We start from the raw sequence: 23,214 nt of genomic DNA, 5'->3' as shown, positions 1-23,214 counted from the left end.
AAGTTGGAATTTTCTATCATACGTCCATTATTAGGGAAATACTAATTCATCTGTATTCTAAGAATCACTCACCTGTGTCCTGAAAAAGGGCCATGGGGATATTTTCTAATAAAACCCTGCCCACAAATGTAAGGGCCAGATGAGAACCTAGACCACACTTTACAATTTAATCAAACAAAGCCCCAAAAATTCTGGAGAACAGAATCCAAACCATGCTTTTTATCTTTGAGAAAGACAACAGGAAGCACTTCACAGGAAATAATTTGAAAAATAAAATATTAGGATGGTGGTAGGGTGACTTCAGTCATAACTTTTAATTGAAAATTTTAGAATATTTGTTTACCATGAAGAAGATGATAATAAACTCGTTGTGGTTAAGGCATGGGGATGTAAAAACACTGGTGTCACATGGAACTTGGTAAATAAAAGAAGAGTAAGGAGATGGATGAGCAATTAAATGAAATTTAAGCAAAGCTCTCATTTCCATCTCGTTACACCTACAGTGCATCTTGCAGTTCAATTAATATTAAAATAGAGACTTAGTTGGCAGCCTCTACAAGACAGATGGATGAGGGTAAAAGGGTCCCAGCCTCGTTCTCTGCTTTCTGCAGTGACTCTTAACCCACAGCTGAGGCCAGGGGAACCTGGCAGGGGCAGTGGCAGCAGGTCAGGGCTCAGCCTGCCTCAGGGCTCCACATTCTGCAAACAAAGCACAGGCAAACAGCCACAGAGGTGATGCAGAGAAAGATGATAGCTCAGAAGCTTCCAGCTGTCCTTTGGGGAATCCTGGCTGTCTCTCTCTCCTGGCTATGTGAAGAACATCAGTGGTCATACCTTGAATTACTAATTGGGGTCCCTGAGAATATGATATAAGAGAGAGAGAGAAATTCTTATCTGCCTGCTTAGTTAAATTCAAGGCTTCCAGCTGAAAATTCCAAGGCACCTTTCTGCATCTTCCTAGTTGTACCCTGCCAGAACAAGAATATCCACTGGCCAAGGGAGATGGGTCATAGTGGAGAAACCCTTAAATCTGCTGTGTTCAGCATTTCAACACCCTCCACTCCCTTTATATTTCCACATTTTTATGTCCTATGATGCTGAACAGATGAGGGTGCTGAGCTTGCCCTTGAATGTAATGAAAGCAAGAGAAGTAACTTCTTAACCCCCTGAGCAGCACCAGGTACAACAATAGCAACTTACAAAATCAGAACCCCCAATCTGCATTTTGAGATTTTTATTTCATTCTGCAGATGGGATTTTTCTACATAGCTCAGTGATGCCCAGTGTAACCACACTCATATTTATGTTATCTCAGAGTTTACATCATGGATAGACCAACTACAACAATAATTTATTGCATTTGTTCTGCTCCAATAATAACACCCACTATTTTAGCTATTTGGAAACTTCATAAAGAATTCAGAGAGGGATTTTATTTATAAGTTTATAAATAAACTTGTCATGAAACATTCTTTAATGTCTCTGCTCCCAATTGTTCCAATCCTATTTGCTTTTCTTGAAGGAGAAAACCCATAATTTTCTCATTGAACACTTGTCTGCAGTTGGAGGAGAAATTACGATACAATATCTAGAATGCAGCAGGTCAACATAAGGGCAATATTTTTCCTTAGTGATGGCACAAATAAATGCCTGATAATTCAGTTCTGATAGTCACTACTGAGAGTTGCCTTCGACACCTTCATTGAAATATGAGCCAGATCTCCCCAAAATCCACTAACCTAGATAAAAGATGTCTGCGACATGACAACAGCTGGAAGGGTTGGGGAGGAAAAGACCTTGCCAAGATAATTTCTCTTCCCCCTTTAGAGACAACTCTGAAGCAAATCCCAGTGAAAGATTATTTCAGCAACTACACGGGGTAGGAAGGGATAGAGGAGATTTGCATTCCCACGCAGCTGACTGCTTTCATGGCACATTCACCAGGAGGAGTCTCCAGGGCTCCTCAAACTCTGGAATAACCAGAGGCACTTCCTGCCCAAGTCCTGCAGCACTGCAGCTCCTCAAGGGGGACAGCAGGGTCATGGGAACTCATCAATAACAGATCCTGCCCCAGTTATCTGCTCCATTGCCATAAGAAGCTCTCAAAGATGAGTCTGGATTTAGTGGCAGGGAAAAGATGAAAACCAGAAAATGTCTAAATAGAAATAATTTATCAAAGGGGAAAGTTCATCATTTTACTTCTGGAAGAGTGACTGAGACTCTGCAATACCAAGTGCCCTTTAAAAGGGCTTCACGTGTTAGTCTAAGTGGTTTATGATGCTTCAAAAAAACCTTTGCTGCAATTAGCTTCCTGATAAGCACATCACACACATTCATCCCCTAAAACACTCACAGTCTTAAAATTAAATGTTAGCCCATGCACAAGAAAACCTGCTTTCAAACATAAGAATAAAAAGAACTAAATTCTGTCTACAAAGTTTCGAGTTTTTGAGCCTTAAAAGAAACTAGATTTGTTTTTATTCCTGGAGAAAGGTTTTGCCCTGCATGTCACACCTACCAACCAGCTCAGCCATCATGTCCAGGAGGCACTCGTCTGCCAAAGCCCACGGGCGCTTGCCATTGAAATGGCCATGGACACCTCTGAAAAGGAATGGAAAAATGATGAAAATATGTGGTATTCTATTTGGATCACTCCTAAGAATCATATCTGATTTAGACACTCCGCATTTGGAGGATGGGAGTTGCCTAAACTGAGCACAACACTTTTCTCATACCCTTAAACCTCAGAGCAAAGGCAATTTATTGGCTTATGACAGGATTTCAGTTGCTTGAAAATTATTTATTTTGGCCCACAAAATTCTTCTAGAAACTCATCAGTAAAGATGATGTTTTTTTTCACAAGCCCCCTGGCTACATGGGCTCTGGAAAACTCTGGGGACAGGAAAGCTGGAACAGGGAAACCCAGTATGGGATGGCACCTGCTAAGCCAGGCAGAGCTCATCCCACAGACTTCCCCAACCTGCATTTCTGGCTGGGTATTAGATGGTGCAGAGGATGATAGATTCCTGTCTGGGAGCAAGGCAGTATTTGAGTCTTTCTGTCAGAAACAATTTCCATCCTACTGCATCTCCTGTCTGAGCTCACTCTTCTGCACAAACCAGAGGGTTCTTCATGCAGGGGCAGGTGCTTCCCTGCATCAACAGAGCTGCTTGCTAATTCTTATTACTTCTCTTCTCCCTGAAAAACTGTTCTAGGTCTCAGTGGTTTTGGGTTGACAAAAGATATTTTAAAACTTTGTGTTTCAAACTGCTCCTGTCTGCAGGGGATCATATGGTCACCTTAATTTAAGCTCAAGCGTTCTGCTACTCTGAAGTGACAGATGTATAAATTCAGTTCTGGATTAAGTACTCTGAACTAAATTTTCCTTCAATTATGACAGAGAAGAAAACTTCTAAGTTTTCTTATATATCTGCCATGCATATATAAATAAAAAGTTGCCTATTTTCTTAAACATGCAGGGTGTAGAGTACAGATTTAAATGCAAATGGAGGCAGATTGAGAAAAGTAATAATGGTGCTAATCCAGGGAAGCATTGCTCTGGGCTCCCATCTCACACTGGATGATTTTCATATTTGCTGAGCACCACGGGGTACTTGTGGAGTTGGAAACACCAGGCTGCATGAGGCTGAGTATAAAGCTGTTTTGAAATAAGGACAAAGCCAGTAGGAAGCTGGGTAGAGAGCAGAAGAAGCCCTAAAAGCTTTGATGTAAGAAAAAAGGAAAAAAAAAAAAAAGGTAGGGAACCTTTTAAAGAAGAACTGTCCCACAACGTTCACTCACAATCACAGGAGGACAGCTGGCAGATAAAGACATGAGAAAGGAGGATGCATGAGACACTACCCCATCCTCAAGGCTGTTTAAAAGATTGGTTTTCCATATCCAACTCATAGTTTTCCTTCTCAGGTAGAATTTCAGTCTCTTGCAAAAATTACCTGAGAGTTTTACAGTCAGACCCTTTTTGATTGACTTGGGTCTAACTCACGCCTCATAGGGATATTTCCAAAAAATTACAATCCTAAAAAATAGGAGAGCGAACACTTTTAAAAAACTCAGCTGTATTAACCATTTTGAGCCTCTCATCCTTACAAAACCCCATTTAATTTTGGGCTAGATTAGGTCAACAGTGGAAGGAGTGAATATCTCTTACAGATAAAATACCATCCCCATGCTCAACAAGTCCAATCCCACATAGACAAGGAGGACCCTGCTTCTCAGTTTGGATGAGGTCCTGGTAAAGCAGCTGACTCTTTCCTCCATTTTACAATTGCTCTCTGATGAGTCCTCCATGGCAGAGAGCAGGCAGTGTGAAATAACCCTCATTTAAAAAAGCATTTCTTAGATGAGGAATAAAGGCAGTAGGTAGGAGAATATGCTGTGAGGGGCAGGAGTAGTGCTAAAATTTCCTCCCTTCTATCAGCCCACAATGCAGCTGCATTCCCTGAAGACAGGGGGTATATGTTTCACAAACAGCAAGACATTTATTGGTAATTTCCTGTCTTATTCTTAACTGTAATAGAGTGATCAAGAGACTAGGATTATAAAGACTGTTAAAATAAAACCTCCAAAGATTTTCAGTAGCTCCCAGCCTGAGGGATTCTGTATTCCTGAAAGAGGATAGCAAATATAATAAGATGGGAGAAATAAGTCCTAACTACCTATGGGATTCTCTTTCATTAGCTTTCCCTGATTTTATAGCCATTAGTGTCATCCTAATGGGAATTTACTAATGAAAGTTCTCTCTATCAGCACACAGGACTATCAAAATTTCAGAATAAATTTCCAAGTTATCAGGAAAACAGTTGTGTGATTTTGGTCATGAGAATGTTTTATTTTGAGAAGAAAACATGGACATTTAACCATATTGAAAGAAGGGAGAGGTAGCATTTATTATTATTCTTCTTATTATTATTATGGCACAGCTTACAGCTTGCCTCCCTCTTGATGGCCAATATAAATGCCAAGAGACAAAAATTATTGCCTCTAAAATGGTAGTTAAAAGCATATTCTTGGACCCTTTTTTTTATTTTAATCACATGAAACTCTGTAGACTTTGCTGATGGCACAATACATCCTATTACATTTAGGTTGTAAAATTCTATGCTGTGCCTCAGAGAATTTATATCTCTGTATATTATGCCACCCCTCTCTCAGCTCTGGTAGGCACTGGGGGTAATAATCTTTAAGGACACAAGTGCAGTGCTCCTGGCATTCCCCTCATACATGGAGAGCCTTTTCCTCCCACGGCACCCCAGGTAGCAAAAGAGATTTAAACTGAGGTATCCAAATTAATGAATACAAAACTTCACCCATCAAATCACAGAGCATTCAGACAAACAGATATTTCTTCAACTTCTATGAGAGTTTCTCATTGTGCAAATTAATTTTTAGTTGGTTACCATTTTATTTTCAGTTTGGCAGGAAATTACAACTCCACGTTTTATTCGCTGAGGTCTGGTTGATTTAAAGCTTGCAAGGGGAGCTAGAAACACATTTTTTGAGATGATCCCAGGGTTTTAAAGGCGGTGAGAAAAGGAATTTAAATTAATTGCCATCTTCAGGAATCTTCTGCGCTCATCCAAATCTTAGTCAAGTGCAAATTTCCTTCTTGCTTCTTTGCCAAAAATGATGCAAGGTATTTAATGAGCCAGTACAGATTCTTAAGTTGGACCAAGGTTTCAAGCAAAGAAACAGCCAAAAAAAGGGAAGACATATCAAAAGAAAAAGAACTGTGTGGACCACTGCTGGTCCAAAACTAAAAATTCCAGGGCATTAAAAGAGGAATTTGCAGCTCTACCACACAGAGAAGAAAGGTGAAAGGCAGAGTCCTGAGAATGGCAGGAGAGGTGGGGATGTCCAACAGGGTTTGGCCAAGCTTCACTCCTGTTTGCAGCCTTCTCGTGTCTTGCAGGATTAGTTCAGCACACAGATCCAAAGATACTTTCTGACTTGTTGAAAATAGTCTTTGCCTACTGCAAGTGTTATATTATAAAGCCCTCCTCAAACTGGGAGGTTGTCAATATCCTATGTCCATATCAGCCTCTTGCCACACCACTTCAACGCTTAGAAACATATATATGTTTTATTTCTAGCCTCAATTTATTAATTCCTTGTTCATATTTACTATGCCAACATGCTTTTCATAGAAGTGGTTCCTTCCCTCCCCTACACTGATACATCCACAGAGAACAATCATTTTCCCTTTCAGTCTTAATTTTGCTCAACAGCTCCAGTCCTCAAGACTTGCGTGCAGCAGGTTCCCCACTCCCCAGTCACCCTGCCAGCCCTTCACAGGAGCACAACTGGCTACAGCAGGCTCCCTTCTGCTTTAATTGTTCCACTTTAATGAGTTATGCAGACGGGAGACATTGCCTGCTGCAGTGAGTATGCTCACACACAGTAATGATTCTATAAAATATTTTAATTACTTAACCGGTTCTGGCAGGGCAGAGGGGAAAACAAGGCACTGCAAAGCATCTCTTGGCCTTCCTCCAACCAAAAAAGTCCCCTGAAGTTTGGGCTTTTAAAACATTGGGTTATTGGCTACTCTAGGCTAAACATGAGGGAACAACTCTTCATCCCTTTTCACCCCTTATTCAATAAATCTTGGATTTAGCTGAAATCATAACTGAAAGATGAAGCCTCAGAGGCTGCTTTTAAATCCATGCTAAGAATGCCCGTGGCTTGGATTTGTAATTTTGCTACATTAGCATAAGGAACAGTGCAAAGGGATGTGGAGAGGAAGAGTACAAATCTAGAGAAGGTGTGTGGGAGGCAGATGTAGGATGAGAGCTGGAACCCACCAGTCAAAGTGGAGGTGAGGGAAAGGGACTAGGCGCTGAGAGGAAACACAACAAGAGAGAGGCATTTCCATGCTTTTCTCTCCCAGCTGTTTGCCTGATGAGCTACCATCACTACTTGGAGATGAAGCTACAGCTCCCCTGCCCTTGACCAGCACTGGGTAATCTTCCTTTTCACTCTTGCCCTTAACTACGAGCAGTGAAAGCCATTTAAATAGACTCACAGCTCTTTGAGAGGGGTCCCAAGACACAACAAACAAAAAATGCAATAAACCAATTTATAAGAAAGCCAGAATCTATACCATTGCTGACTTGATGGATGTTCCTAATTTGCATGCCATTTCCTAGATTCTTGCTGCTTATTTATCTAAGCCAGAGCCACTACATCCCACGGTGCTGACACAACAGCCATTGAACAGCCTTCAGCTGGGAGCAGCTACCACCTTAGAAAGGGTTTTGCTAAGCTGCCCTTGGTGACTGGAATAAAAGCACTCATTTCTGTACCTTCAGCCACCTATTCCTTTGCATTCCATTCACCACCTTCTCTACGCATACACTGCTCCCCTCAAAATCAGTTTGATCCTACCCTGGCTGTCTCAGTTGCTTTAGGTTCAGGATTTTATTCTGTTTTGTTGTTGATCTTAATTTGAGGGGTTTTTCCTAGTTGCTACTTTGGGGTTTTTTTGGTTTTAATTTGTTTTGAAACTTTCTCATTTATTCTGGGTGAGGTTTTTGAGGCCAAGCCGTGTTTTTGGCAAACAACCTTTCTGGTTGTGCTCCCTCTCTTGAAGTGGCTTGAAATCAATGTTCAGCCATTTTTCCCTCCTAGACACAGATCCTGAAGGCACTTTTGATCTGAAGTAACACTCTGCCTACCTTTTTTCTTCCAGGTTTTTACAGTCACTGAGGAAAAACTCATCTTTCACTGCAGCAAAGACAAACACAAGAGTAGAAGTGAGGCAGTGAAAAGATACAGTGGAGGAGCTGAAATACGTTTGCAGTCCCAGTGCATCACTCTAAGAATGTTATCTGACTTCTGCTTTTTGAAGGAGCTTAGCTGTTTCCCTGACAAAGTGGGATAACAGCACAGAAATGAACAGGGTTGCATTTTTTTCAAATGACTGGAGAAACTGCATTGCTGTGCTGCCTGAATAACCAGAAGGAACCAGCTCTTCCCAAAGTCCCACTCATTCTCAGCCTCCTCACCTATAAGAATACAGGTGAAAAATAGGAATCAATAAACCATATAGATGAGCTCCCAGCATTCATGCATTTACAAGTGGAAGAGCAGCTACAGATTTCTCACATTTGCATTGAGAAGCCTCCATCTCGACCGTTCCTGCTGAAACAAGGCTGCCCACTTAGCAGAATTCATTTTTCCTCTTCTGCCTCTCCATATTTCCTCTGCTCTCTCACCATGAAATCACATCTGTTCCACTCATATCCCGCACCCCATAAAAGAGTTCATCTCTCACCCAGCTCACTCACTCATCTGGATGCTATTTTCCTTTCCCACCTTCAGTTCCCTGTTTTTTACTCATCATTTTCCTTACTCATCCCTGCTCCAGCTGCTCAGGCAGGTGCAGGAGATCTCAAAGCACAGACTCTTAATGGAACAGAACATAATATTAAAAAAACCTAAATAAAGAGTAAAAAAAGCTTTTTCTTTCCCTCACGTATATTAAAAGGTTCCCCATTTGTTATGATGACAGTGTCCCTTTCCTGCAATGTGTCCTTCTTTTATCCTGTCTCTTTTACATCAGGTTGATTTAGCAAAGCTTGTTATAATTCACACACAGCTCCTTACTGAGAAGACAGGAATGTTTCTTTCTAAATAAAATTAACTTGTCAGGCAGAGACCTGGTTTAAGAGGAGCCAAAAACCTGCCAGTATGGCAGCAGCATCACCTGCATTCGATGCTGTTTCAAGGGGAACTGCTCAATGCAAGGCCTGCAGGGTGAATCACGCAGCTAGAAACATTAATTAGAAAATCACAGGGCCTGGAACCCCACCACATTCACCAACAGCAGCAACCAAATAGGTTTGTGTGCTTTGTAGGGACACCTTATAAACACTTCAGGGTGGGGAGGGTTAAACTGCACAGGTCCTCCAGGTGAGCTGAGCAGAGCCACACACGCAGCACAGCTATCACACCTGAAAGGGTCTATTTGCCTGTTTTACTGCTCCTGCCTTTAAAAGAGATATAAACAGCACTAGGGAAACACTGAACATGTTTTACTCCTGGCCTGCAGCACTTTTAATGCACTCTGCTGCTGCTCAAGCAGTTCCAATGAGGATTCCAAAATAAAGAGCTCCTCTGAAGCACAGGTCAGCATCTGGCACACCCCACAGGGTACTCACGTCCGAGCCCACTTGTCCAGTTCTTCATCCAAGTAAGTTCTAACTTTTCTTGGCTGGAGCCCAAGAGAATTCCCAATAAAGTACACACAGCTCTCCTCTCCATTCACCAGGGTCAGGTCAGCTGTGGAGGGAAACCAGAGAAACAAAAATGCACGTGGGACTGAGCAGTGGAGGGTCGCCACAGTATGTGTGATGTGACCGTGATCACAGGGATCTCAGGTCGAGGGAAGAGATGTGGATGTGACTCCATGTTTCACAAGGCTTGATTTATTATTTTATGATATGTATTATATTAAAACTATACTAAAAGAATAGAAGAAAGGATTTTATCAGAAGGCTGGCTAAGAATAGAATAGAAAAAGAAGGAATGATAACAAAGGCTTGCGGCTCAGACTCTCTGTCCGAGCCAGCTGACTGTGATTGGCCATTAATTAGAAACAACCACATGAGACCAATCCCAGATGCACCTGTTGCATCCCACAGCAGCAGATAACCATTGTTTACATTTTGTTCCTGAGGCCTCTCAGCTCCTCAGGATGAAAAATCCTAAGGAAAGCGTTTTTCATAAAAGGTGTCTGTGACGCCCACTCTGAGTGATTAAGCTACTGGAATAATCCATTTCACAAAAGTTAGGACTAGGTAAATCTGTGTTTTTCATGTAAGTTGTCCCTGCACAATTAAATCTCTATTCAGAAAACATGTAATTGTTGAGGAGAATATTTTGAAGCAGTCTTAGAAGTTTTCGTCTTGTCAGCAAATACTGTGGGCTGCACTTCATGTCATCATCTGAGGAGAAGGAGGAAATCTATGTTGACAAACCCTTTCAATGATTAGGAGAAAAGCAAGGCAGTAGAAATTTATAAATAATAGCTCTAGTGAGGTTCTGAACAATCTAATTACCCTGTGTCATCATCTATCAATCCTAACACAGCTTTCTTCTGTTATTTCTCATGTTAGAGATTCTTGAAGGGACAAGTGATGGTGACCTTCTAGAAGTGGTAATTTGCATTTGTCTATACCTATACTTACAATACCCCTGAAAGCTAACATCACATATAATTTTGATAAATATAATTGATATCCCTCAGAATAAGGATCAAATGAATGAGCATGTTAAGATACATGCTAAAAATGAACCATAGGATTGCAATGCAATTTGTGAAAATTTTGTAAGGCCTGTAGATAAACAGCCTGGAAAAGGTTTCTTACTAACAATTGCAATAACAATTACCAATTTCATTGAACTTCCCCAGAAACACATTTTTCAGGAGTATAGACAACCTGGGTAATTTCTTAATTAAAGTTTTAGAGGCTTTTAAAAAGCATAAGTCAGAGAGCAATCTCAGCCTAATCTGTTTTGCAGATACTCTGTTTTTCATCTCCATTTTAATATGAATGAAAACAGAGAGGCATCAATATCATCCATGCCCCCAGATTGATTCTATTAAAAGTTCTTTTCCTACCAAGAAACACAATAACACTGTCCCCCTGGGGTTAGAGAGAAGGATCCTTGCTCAAGAATCTGGAGCTCCTTCTCACCAATACTCTCCAAGCACTAAAACAGGTGAGGAATTATCAGCAAGGCAGATTTTCTTGCACCACAGTCCTTTCTAAATAAAAACACCTCTGTTCACCTTGGAGAGGCAGGGCCTTGCCTTTTTGATGAAGTTATTTTAACATCTTCATTCCTGTTCCTTCGATTTTCTTTTTTTGTTGTGTTATCAGCTCTAAATCTGGATTAACTTTTTTCCTTTTGACAAAAAGCTCTTTACTTCCCCCTCTCTGACATCACTAAAATATTCATTTTAGACCATTGCTGCTCATTTTTTTCACCATCTTTTTAATTTCTCCTTATCAGCACCTCCTCATGCTCCAACAACTCTACATTCACTGTGATATTCTTTTTTCCTAGCACTTGTCTTTCCCCAAATGACATTTATTTTTCACGGTATAGGCCCTTTTAATTTCTGTGGTTGATTTGAAATACATATTGAAATATTCTAACAGGAAATAAACACAACTGAGGAAATAAAAGCAAAGAAAAAAAGAAATATTGAAATGCGTTCTTAGAGTAGCCTGGATCAAAAAATACATTGGCATTAAGATTAATTAAATATATTATATATTCACACACCTACTCAGATTCCTGCAAACTGGTCAAATCTAATCATATACATTACTTTGCATACTAATTATACCATTCATCTACATTAAAGATGCACTTCTATACCTTTTAAACCTAAAAGGAAAAGCAAATTTATTGTCAGAAATATTCAGTCCAAACAAAAGGGAAAAATGTAATGGGTTCATTAATGAGAAAGGAAGGACTAAATCTGCTTATACCTGTCTGAGCTCTGTCCTTAGCTGAAAGATAAAAGATCTCTACTTTCACATCTGCCTGTACCCCCCCACCAGCCCTCCAAAAAGCCAGATTTTTGTGGTTAACCACTACTTTTAACCATTTCTTCTGGAAATACAGCTCTGCACTTTCACTCTGGGGCATCTTTTTATTCCCAAGAAACCCAAACGATGCCTTACTCCTTTAGCAGGTGACAAAGCAGGAGCCATAGCCTAAATCAGATGGGTGATTTTGTGCCCAGCCCATTTCTACCTCCTCCCTGGGGTAAAAGAAGAGAGGTTAAAGAGACTTTGTTGTCAGCTTGGAGAAAAGCAACAGCATCCAAACATTTCCCTAAATCTTCTTGTATCATCTTTTCCTCATTTGCTCACCTGAGCTTTGCCTCTCATGCTTGCACATAAAACCCCCCAGATTTGCAGGGAGTTAGGCTGCTACTGGTTTCCTCTTGATGGATCCAGCAAATAAACAGCCCTGACAGTTTATAACTTGATAACTAAATTAAACTATTCTAATGACTTCCTAAATATTTTCCTGTACGTCATCTCACTGTTGTCTCCTATGGATGTTCTCATCTGCTTCTTGTAAGGTTTCATTTTAAAGCCTCATTGTAATGCTTTATGTAAATATATAAAGAGTATTTGATGGCTAATATCTGGAATGACATTTATCTTCAGGAATGTGTTATCTGGCATCCGCTCCTGGGCACAGATAAATGTCATGGCAGATCTGTCTCTATGCTATAGTCACACAATGTAAATATATATATATATTTACACCCCTGCTGCTCTTCAGCAGGGAAGCTGTTCCCGATGACAGCTGAAGCACAGAAAAGAAGGATAGGGAAAAAAGGGGAGGGAAAAAACCCTCAATTTAGGAACACCAGAATGATGGGCTCTCTGTGCTTTTCAGCTGGTACTACTACTTTGTACATTGTTTATCTTCACTAAAACAAACCTATCCACAGTCTGGGCACTAAATATTATTGTAACTGCAGGATGAAAACCCCACAGCAGCAGTCTTTGGGTGTAAATATTGTAGTAATTGAAAATCAAATAATAGCGGACATTGAAAGGGAAGAAACCCAAACTGCCACATGAGTATCAAAACCTCTACCTACTTCTCAGCAGAGTCTTTATTCTGAAGCTGCTACAACACTACACTGAAAAGTGACCTTTGATGTCCTGGAGAGATATTTGACATTCTGCAAGATCCAGCTGCTCCTGCTTGGGCTGGATTCCAGCAGCACCACTGCCATGGGAACTGTGTTCCAGCATCTTTCCAGCTTTAGTGGCACATCTTGCAGCACCATGGTGGCAGCTGAAGGAGCTTTGAGTCATAGTCAAATATTCAAGCAAATAGAGGGGTTTTAGAAAACTCTCTCAAGTGACCAGGGTAAAAAAAATGAAAAAGAAAAATTACCGGGGCATGGAGGAAGCACATAGTTTAAATATCTGCAAAGTGTCCAGTCCTGCTCTGAATAATAGAGACAGCACAACTCAAGTATTTAAATGTAAGGAAAGATAAGCCAATACCATCAGAACACAGAGAACTGAGATTTATCTTCCCTGTGTCCCAAGGGCAGGAGCAGACTGCATTCCCAACACTCATCATTGCTCAGCAGGAAGGTACTGAAGACAGACTGTTTTAAAAGATGTCCAGCAATTCAGACTGTTGACACCATTTTCTATCATAGTCCCTTACTGGACACACTTTGGTGAACGCACCTGTAATTTCTCATTTACCATCAGTAATATCCTTTCAGAAAAAGAAAATCTGCAGAAAATGCTGTCTGCATTCATTGGAAAATGAAAAAAAAAATGCAAGGAAGTTCTATCATATTTTTTCCTTTGATTTTCAATAGGTACATTTAGCCAAGGCAGGAAAGGAGGAGAGTGACTGTGCCTGTGTGTGTTCACCATCTAAGGAAATAATCTGCCATTTCTCCAGTGTGCAGCAACCAGGGCCTGCAGAGCCAGCACAGCTTTTGCTCTCCAGTTAACTGAGACAAAAACTAACCCAGACAGAGCTTGGGAAGCAGGAGGAGAAACCAGGACCCTGCTGCCTCCGTAGGTGGCAGCTCCCACCAGGTTTCCCTGCATGAATTTGTCTAGACATGGTGGCTATTGCAGGTACCCAAAAAAAGTTGGAGCTGGGTTTTAGTTTTGATGGTCTGGGTGTATTGACCCCAAGCAAATGCTTCCCTCTAAGCCTGCCACCCCCTTTTCCACCCCTCCTGCCTCCACACCAAGCCCTCCCCATGCCCAGACATGCCACAGGCTCCTCAAAGCAACCTGTGGAACACGAAAGAAGGAGAAAAATGTCCAGAACAATTTCACATAGCTTCACTGAAGTCAGGTGCTGTCTATTTTTAGGCAATTCATGAGGAAAGTGGAAAATATCTTCAAATAAAAGGCTTCATTATGAATTATTTGCTCAGATAATTATTTGTTCTGAGGCACAGTCTTCCATTTGGCCTCAGTGAGAAAATAGCTCCACCACCAGCAATAAGACATAAATGTTCACATAATATATATACTGCCTCTTTCATTAACTAAAATAATTGTAACCAGACAGATAATTCCAAGCTGAATCACACCAAGGAAGCAACTGCTCTGAACTACCCAAGCGAGGCTGCTGTTTCCAGCCATTAGACAGAAAAGCTCCTGCCTATAATTTTCAATCAGTCACTACATTGTTCAAAGCTGCTGACTGACAGCATAAGCACCACATAAGTACTGTATCCTCACATTTGATTCAGGATGGAAACGAGAACATAGAGCTTTTGGTGCTAGAATAAGCTGGATGGATTGATTTAGCAACAGCGGGGACATTCTGTGCTCAGATATGACTACAATTGCTCAATTATCTCATAAGTGACGATGATTTCCAAAGACTCGTGATAAACACAGGCAGAAGATGTGAAGCCCAGCCCCTTCCCCCTCCCTCTCCCCTCAACAGCAATTATAACTCTCACTTGGAGGCAGATCCTTGACTTTGGGGACGTAGAAACATTCCCGAAGAAGCTTTAACTCATCTTTTTCATCTAAGTGGAGAGCAAGCTTTTTGTCAGTGGGTCTGCATCCGAGCTGCAAGGCAGTTTGTTCCAGAATGCTTGCTGGGAGCACAGGAGAAGATGGATCCATTTTCAGGTCATTCAATTCCACCTGAAAATCAGAAATGGCAGTTTAGCTTCTGCAGTTTGCATAGTCACGAGTGGCTGATAAGCAGCCACTAAAGCTGCACCATTCAAGACCCAGACTTACTTGATTTAAAGCTTTTAAAAAGTGAAGTGTCTGAATAGAATAGTAAACCTGATCAAATATTTCCAAGGCAACATATTGCTGTAACCCCCAAAGGCTTTTTTCTTTCACTTCTTTAGATACAAAGCTCTTCCCTTTATAAACTTTATCAGCCTCTTCTAAGTGTTCCCACCAGACTGACAGCAGCTCCAAATGCTGGAGTGTCACTCACAGTCTGGAGACGTCAAAGCCAGAGGCAGCATTATTGTTTCTGCAGCCTGAGCTCCTAAGAATAGCAGGTGCACAGATACATTGAAGTTGTTTCCACATTTTCCCCTTTCAGCATTTTTTGCCTCAAAAATTGGAGGGGTGTTTGTACTTGGCCGTGCTCGTGTGCAAGGGCAGAGCAGGCAGGATGCAGGTGTCAGGCAAACACAGCTTTCAAAATCAGGGCCTTGAATTAATATTTCCTTTCAGCTACACCAAATATCCTGCTGGTTTAGATCTGTTTCCCCCAGGATAGGAGAGAAGCCCAAGTGAAATCAGAAATATGACAGACCACAAATTCTAAGAGAATGCCCAAAACTAACTGCAAAATTTACAAGCTCGTTGATCTTGATATGAAAACAGTCCTGTAAGTGTAATGCTCAGAGACACCACTGTGCTCCAGACAGCACTGGTGCACTTGGCTTTAGGATTGGCAGAGAAGGTTTGCAGCACGTTCTCCTCACTTTAGGGCAAGACTTCCCTGCTGTGTTTGTGGCAGCAGGCAGCCAAGAGGCTCGGTGAGGAGCTTGGTGGCTGCCCCAGTTTAGGGAAATGTGCAGTTACACCGCAAAACATTCTCTGCCTTTTCAACATCCCCAAGACTCTCGGTGCAAAGGAACCCCCGAGGGGATAGGCTGAAATAGGATAGATTAGCACACAACAAGGAACACAGAGCCACTAGAGAATATCACTTTTTCTCTCTGTTTGAGAAAGAAAACTCTTTAAGCACATATCTTCCATAAGCTCTCATTTCTTAAAGCCAAAATATCCTACATGTAGCTATCAGAAACAAGCTGTGGATAGAACAACAGATGACTATTGAGAAGAGCTTTGTCAACACATATGAGAAGGACAACGGTTAGTATTTAAATATAAACTCCCCAAACAGCTCAGCCTCCTTAGTGCTAATTAACCCAAACCTGTTTATACTCTGGCCAAATGGCCAGCATGATGCTACTTACCTGCTTTAATCTGCTCTCATTTGGTTTTATTATTATTATTTTATTATTATATGACCGATATCTTACACAGTAACAATTTTTCTCCTCCCACCAGCATGCAGAGTTAAAATAAAATAAAAAAATAGCAGAAGAATTCTTTAAAACAACAGTTTGCATTTAGCTAATGTTCACCCTCCCCTGGGATTTATTGGAGACATCCTATTTTTGTGCTGTCTCCACACAGGTTGTTCACACCTCCTCATTGTCGACAAATTTATCATTCCCACTCATTCACCCTAAGCATCGTTTAGCTGGGGAAAAGAAAAATAAAATGGCAAAAATGTTTGGGGGGGGGAAAAAAAAAGATGGCATCTTGGTTTTCAGAGTGCTTTTCAAGGTTCCTAGGAGGCAGAGGGCTGCACCCAGACTGGGAATTGGGTGAGATGCTCAAGTGGCCCCAACTCCCAAAGAGCTGCCACCCACTGGAAGCCCTGAGGAAGGTGTGCAAGGCTCCCTGAGCCCCAGGGAGCTGCTCCTCAGCTCCTCCACAGCTGATCCAAGGCTCTGCTCCCTGCTGGATGTCAGGCACAGATGTGCCTTTCTGCAGGTCAGCACCTTCTGCGCCTGGTTTGGCACACACCAGGGAGGATGGCTTAGGGATCTCTACTTCTTCCAGATGTTGTGAACCAACAAGAAAAGCAAGTTATGGTCACAGACACCATGGCCATCACTAATACAGTCACCTCGTTACACACGTAGAGTAACTCAAGCTTCACTTCTCCAAATTATAGGATTAATGAGAGCTTATTTCCAAGCAATACTTGGATCAGCACTTGGAAAGCAGAACTAGGTTTTGTTTCCAAGGCTTGTTTATTTGATTTACAACCCCAGCATGGATGTCCCAATCCCATTATCAAAGCATGTCCAGCACATACATAATAAAGATAGAGCCCTTTGTTTTTAATAATGAGCACTTAATGCAAATTATGTAAAAAACCCCTTAGATGAGGGATTGAAACCCATGTCTCTCTGACTGTCTCCTTCTAGGTAAAATAATTGCCAGTGCAGTATTTTCTGTAAAATCTTCTTCCCACTCAAGTTAATGCCTGGATTTTCATTTTTCTTTTTCTTAAATTTTCCTCCCTGGTGACATACCTCCTGGAGGTAAGGAGCCTTTTCAGCTCTCTAAACAGATCAATCTTGAGTTAAGAATATTTGCTCAGTGATGCTCAGCCCCCATGGTCCCTAGGAAGTATTGCCATCACCTCTGTCTTCTTCTGAAAACAGCCTAAAGGGGGTTTGGAAGCCTCCAGTGTTCATCTCCTGGGACCACTGAGGTAATTGCCCTGAAATTTGTAATCAGGAGGTGGATGATAAGGGTGCTTGAAGGACTGTTTGGTATTATAACCCCATTTTTCTCATCCAGCCTGTGGATTCCCTGCTCTACACCACATGAACACAGCACAGCTTCCTACTGTTTAGGAATACCTATGATTTATCTCATCAGTCTCCATTTTTATTTTTTTTTAGCAAGGACACCCAGTTATTGCAGTGGATTTGTGGCCATCATCTCCCAGGTCATCCACTGACCCACCTGGCAAGCACAGATGGGTTTTGGTTCCATTTGAGGCCTGACCCAAACCTCACTGAAATCAATAAATGTCTCTATTACAGACGGCAATTCTTGGATCAGGCTCTTGGTTCCCTTTCATTGCTGCATCTGATCAATGATTTACATTTATTGTGACTCTTATTGATATTACATTTTTGACAACAAATATAATATTAAATACAGAGATCTAGAAGTTAAAAAAGATTGAGTGCTCAGGGGTATCTGATTTAATACAAACATTATGAAATAAGATAAAACGACTAATATAAAATCAATCAAAATCCTGTTGGGGAATGAAATCCCAGAGATCCAATTCTGAGACCAGCGTAAGAAAGTACTTTTGCCCTTTCAGTGGGAATTTGGCTTCAAAGAGAGGAATCCAAGAATTGCTTGGGTTTGGCTTTTCCCATTCCCCTTAACTCTGACTGGCATTACTGTTTTTTTTTTTTTTTTTGTTTTCAGAATAGAGTCCTGTGCAACTCTTTTACAATAATTCAGGAGTCATTTGTTGTTTTCTGCATATAGAGCAAACACATTTGTATAAGAACAGCACACTTTATCTCCTTATATCTGAAAACAATATTCAGTAACATCTCCAAACTAAAATTCAGGCCCATCAGAGGAAAAGGCATTTCCCTCTTTGATAAGCATAGGTCCTTACCAGAATTTTTTTTTCATAGAGCTTAGAGAAAAAAAGAATCTTTTAAGAGAAACAATTTGTCCCCACTACCTACTCCAAGAAAAGTCATTCAGGTGTTTTCATATAATCCCAGAATGGTTTGGGTTGGAAGAGATTTTAAAGGCCACTTTGTTCCAATCCCTGCCATGGGCAGAGACACCTTCCACTAGACCAGGTTTTCTTCTCTCTTTCCTTGAAAATTTATTACAATTTTTGACTTAACAGATGATAAGTCAGTATTTTTTTACTTTTTTCTTCTTTCTCTGTTCTTTTGCTCTTCCACAGGACTTACTTGTACTACATCCTCATTCAATATAAAAACTCAACTATGACTGTGGGCATTTTTTCATAATCAGAAAGATCACATGCAACTTATATTAAAAAAAAGTCATTTTTCCATAATTTATCAGCCCCTATCAATCACATGCAACTTATATTAAAAAAAAGTCATTTTTCCATAATTTATCAGCCCCTATCAAACATTGGCCTCTACTACTTATTTCCCATTTTAAAGCTATGAAAGACAATGGATGAGAATTAGTCAGGCACAAGTGACACGAATATCTGGGTGATTATTTCATTTTTGTCCTTTATGCATAATTTACTGACTAAACAATAAAAACAAGTGAATATTAGCAAGTCATCTTATCAAGCCTCCTCAGGAAGGTCCATTAGGCTTAATTATAAAATGATAATTTGTCCTGGTTTAGATTCGCTTGTATCTTTATGGATCTCCCTTCTGTCTTGATGTCTTTGTAAAAAAAAGGAGAGAAAAAAAGGCAAAAAGTGAAGTTCCCTTAACCCTCCCCTTAAAAACATTTTCTTTACATATTCCAAGATGTTACTCACAGTCTTCCTACCCAGCACAGTGCTGACAGGCACAAGTGAATCCCTACTTTACGCTGTATCCTGAAGGGAAAAGGGTTTATCATGGAAATGTCCTGCCCTCTGTGCCCTCCAATAGCTGCTCTCCAGATTGCTAAACACAGCTCAGCCCACAGACCTTTGATATGGTGGGGCTGGTGTCCTAAGGCACCCTCTGGGGAGGAAAACTGGGGGTGTGCACATGTGTGAGTGGGGCAGTTTGCTGTCAAAACACACCCACTGAAAGCACCAATAGCGCCGTAATTGAGGCTGGTTCAGAAAACAAACAGAAGAGGAGCTCCAGAACTGTAAGGGCTGATTCTCTTCCCATCCTTACACCAAAGAAATTGCTTTGCTTGAGAATGATTGTGCAGAAGGAAGTTTCTAAAACAGCACAGCCCAAAGCAGCATGCAGCCTAGATTACTTCAGGTTAAATACACTTCAGTGCATTTGTTTAAATTACGGAACCAGAGAGAAAGAAAAATCTAAATATTCATAACATCCCCAACAACAGACACGCAGCAGCAACTACCACTGTATAATTAAATAAGTTATACAGCACAGTGTCACAGCTGCAGCAAGGGAATGTGACAGAGAGGAATTACAATAAACTCAGTTACTTTGAGTAATTTAGGCACTTTTTGACCTTCATGTCAAGAAGCGCTACGGTACTAAAAGCAATTTTACATAGAAAACTCATCTTTTCTGCTCTAGAGTGAAACCACGTTACTCTGTGGTCGGCAGCCCTTCCTGTGAGGGGTGATGAAACTCCTGAGCAAACACTCATTGCTGCATGGAGAAACAGCACAGTCACGTGCCCGGCTCCCCAGACTCTGACCCCACCACCACATGATCTCCGAGTTAACCAAAAACCAGGTGAATAGATAATTATTTCTCCTATTATTATCTTTTCCTTCATCACCATGGTGAAATTTAAAGCTCTGATTAAATTAAGAAGGCACTCCTCTTCCATATGGGCTAGGAAAATAAACACAGCTGTAATGAAAGTGGATTTAGACCAAACTCTTTTACTTTCATGAAGGAGACAATCAGTAGCAGAACAGCAAGAAGCCAGTAGTGTTTGCAATCACATGGCAGAGGGAGTGGTGGGAATTTACACAGAATGCAGATTTGCCAGAGGGGAAAACAGAAGAAGAATTGAAGGTGAAATCAGGAATGAATAGAGTTGATATCTCTCTATAAACATTATCTCAAACCAGCCACGTGTTTGCTCAATCCCCTCCATTCAAATTTGTGTGGCACTCATTCCTACACGCAGCTAGAACACAGGAATGTGGGACAAGAAAAAATGTTTCCATCCAGCCTCTGTAAAGCTTCAGAGAAGGGTTAAAAAAAAAAGAAAAAAAAAAAAAAAAAAAAAAGAAAAACCACCAAAATAAATAGCGGAACTGTGAGGAGAGATATAGGGGCAGGAGGGTCAGAGTTGTGGACTAACAATGTAATTCAGAGATACATCTCCATCCTGGAGTTCTGTGTGCCCAGACCCCTGCAGTAATGCTTGTTTATTATCTGGATTTCCATTTTCAGTAAGCACCAACAGACGTGACACTCTTGAACTGTAACATTTCATCTTCTTTGCTAGAAAAAAGCCCAACAAAACAAGCACACAGAGCACTTAATATTGACCCAAAATAGAGCTGACCTCTATCCATCAGTTCCCGGAGTATCATTGCCCTCTTTTGCATTGTCAAATTACTTTTTCTGGGGCTTCTCACTAACTCAGCTTGTTGACTCCACCAGCAAGACAATGGGACTGCTCCTCAAGAAACTTTATCCTGCCAGGAGTCTGGTCTGGGAAAGAAGCAGGAGATTGGGGCACTTCAGTTACTGAAGCAAAAGGGATCCAAAGTCAAATACAGCCCAAAAGGGTATTTATTTCTTGTTTGGCTGGCCATTTAGGTCAAACCAAGCTGAAGTATACTGCAACTTTTCAATTTGCCTTTGGAAATAAACTGCACAAACAGTGGAGTGAAAATTTTCCCACTGCATTTCCCTTTGAATGAGCATCGTGCATTTTAACCTTGATTGTGGATGGTGGCAGAAAGCAGCTGTGCTGGCAAAGGCATATGCTTGCAGACTTTATGAGAATTGAATATTGACCCCTTCTTCCCATCTATTCTTCTCAACCCTTCTGCTGGAATGAAAGGAAAACAGAGACAAAATCCTTTGCCCTTAAATTCAAGGATCAAACATATAGCCTGGATACTTTTTTTTTTTAGCTGCAGAAGAAGTAAAATGGTCTGGGTTTTTTTTAATTTTTTTTCTTGGTGTTTCTTTTGTGTGTGTGTGTTTTTCTTTTTTTTTTTCTTGTGCTGCAGCTGCTGTAAGTTACAGCACGACCAATGTACAAGGGTGAGCCACATGAGATGGCCAAAGTCCCAGCAGGCACGGTCTGTGAGGCAGAGAATGTGACCGAGGGCAGCTCAGCCCTCACCCTCTCAAAGGAGCTGTTAGGAGCACAATGGGAAGGCAGGGACATCTGACAGTTTAGAGAAGGAAAAGAAGAATAAAAGGAGCTCTGTGTGTCTGTAACTAAGGGCTGTGTGGGGTACTTGGGGCAGAGAAGGGATTGAGGGGTGGGCAGAAAAGCACGTTTCCCAAACCCAGCTTCCTTGCCTCGTAACCACATTGAGCCACCCCCCTGGCAGCCACATCCTTGGTGTGCTGAGATTTCTTCATCTCAGCCTCCCCCCAGTTATTTGCTGTGCCCTTCCCAGACTGACCAGAGACCACTCCAGCCTTGTCCCTTGACTAGAAGGATCTGTGTGAGCTTTTTCCAGTGGAGCACCAGTAAAGTTGTAACAAATTAATTTAACAAAACATATGCCTTCTTCTGAAGGCATGTGATGACAAAAAATAACCAAGGGCACCCTAAAGCAAGCTCAGCCCATGCCAGATGGATGCCAGGACACTGGGTCCATCAGGCCATGAAAGCTTTCCTTGGCACTGCTAGCCCTGAGCCTTCTTGCTGTCAAGAGGATAAAATGATCGAGCAAACAAAGGAGGATTCTCTCTAACAGGAATAGGCAGGTCTTACCCACACTGAGACAGCCTGGAAAACCCTCAGGCAGGAAAACTGTGGTTCTTACAGTCAGGAAAGGAGCAGCAAAGCAGTGACTGTCCAAGCAGCACGCACTGCACCTGCAGCACAGCTCTGCTCAGGCACAGATGCTCGACCAGAAAAACCAGGGCTGTCTGTATTTACAGGCAAAGCCCCACAGCCTATTTTTTTAAAGCGTGCCATCTGCACCTTGTGATGGCACGATGCATTTCACCTCGGGCTTCACAGCAATCGCTCAGTAAACAACAGCATAAAACCTTTGGTCTCCTCCCTGCTGAGCTTGCTATAACAACTTTCTTATCACTTTTGTTTTCTCTCCACTCCATCAACAGCCCTGCTCTGCCCAAAGCTCCTCTGTTACCTCGGGTCACATTTAAACCCTGTGTGATAAGGATGCCCTACACCTGCACCTCACTTAACAGGTTCTCTCCTCCCTCCTCCTCAGCCCCAGCTGAGTTGCTTTTTCCCCTCTGAAGTTATTGAAGGGAACATGGATAGTTGACCTTTTTGCAGGAGTGATTACTCTGGCTGTCTGATTTTAACTTTTGGTCTTCTGATTAAGACTAAAAAACCCTTGCTCATTCCATTAAACTTTACTTTATAGAGACTTCACTCCCTATAATGATGATCCAGTGTTTTTTTATTTATTTATTTATGAGCAGTCATTAGTAGCACCTGCTAAATAATTAATTGCCCTTTGAGTAGCCAAAATGAGCTCCTGAAACCTTTCTCCTTGTCTGAATGGATTTTCCCTATTTTCTTTTCAGTCAGGCTTTTAGGCACATCTTATCTAAATAGATATGGGGTTTTTCCTATTATGTGACCTGCTCCTAGTATTGTTTTTCTTCAGGCTCTGTATTAGTAATAATTTCCATTTCTTTCTGAGTCATTAAACATAATATTTGTCCTTTAAAATCTATTCCTCAAAGAAGGGTGTCTGTGGAAAAAAAAAAAGGAAAAAATCACAGGAATAAGAAATTATTTACTTTTC

General features: G+C 41.2%; 1 protein-coding gene across 2 annotated transcripts in view; it reads right to left on the bottom strand.

Annotated features, from left to right (window-relative positions):
• KYNU (kynureninase) overlaps positions 1–19,188 on the bottom strand; it is a 57,708-nt gene extending 38,520 nt beyond the window's left edge. Inside the window, exons 1-4 of one of the 2 annotated variants that reach the window (XM_058809690.1) lie at positions 19,126–19,188; positions 14,513–14,702; positions 9,180–9,300; positions 2,519–2,601 (exon numbers count right to left, since the gene is read on the bottom strand). In XM_058809690.1, coding sequence (XP_058665673.1) covers positions 2,519–2,601; positions 9,180–9,300; positions 14,513–14,681 — 373 coding nt within the window. In that variant the 5' untranslated portion in view covers positions 14,682–14,702; positions 19,126–19,188. The remainder of the gene's footprint in view (positions 1–2,518; positions 2,602–9,179; positions 9,301–14,512; positions 14,703–19,125) is intronic. The other variant, XM_058809692.1, reaches the window with a different exon arrangement.
• Positions 19,189–23,214: the final 4,026 nt, after the last annotated feature.

Source organism: Ammospiza caudacuta, chromosome 8 (genome assembly GCF_027887145.1).
Source record: "Ammospiza caudacuta isolate bAmmCau1 chromosome 8, bAmmCau1.pri, whole genome shotgun sequence".
Taxonomy (NCBI): Eukaryota; Metazoa; Chordata; class Aves; order Passeriformes; family Passerellidae; genus Ammospiza; species Ammospiza caudacuta.
Note: the sequence above shows the minus strand (reverse complement) of the source record. Positions and strands in the feature narration are given on the sequence as shown.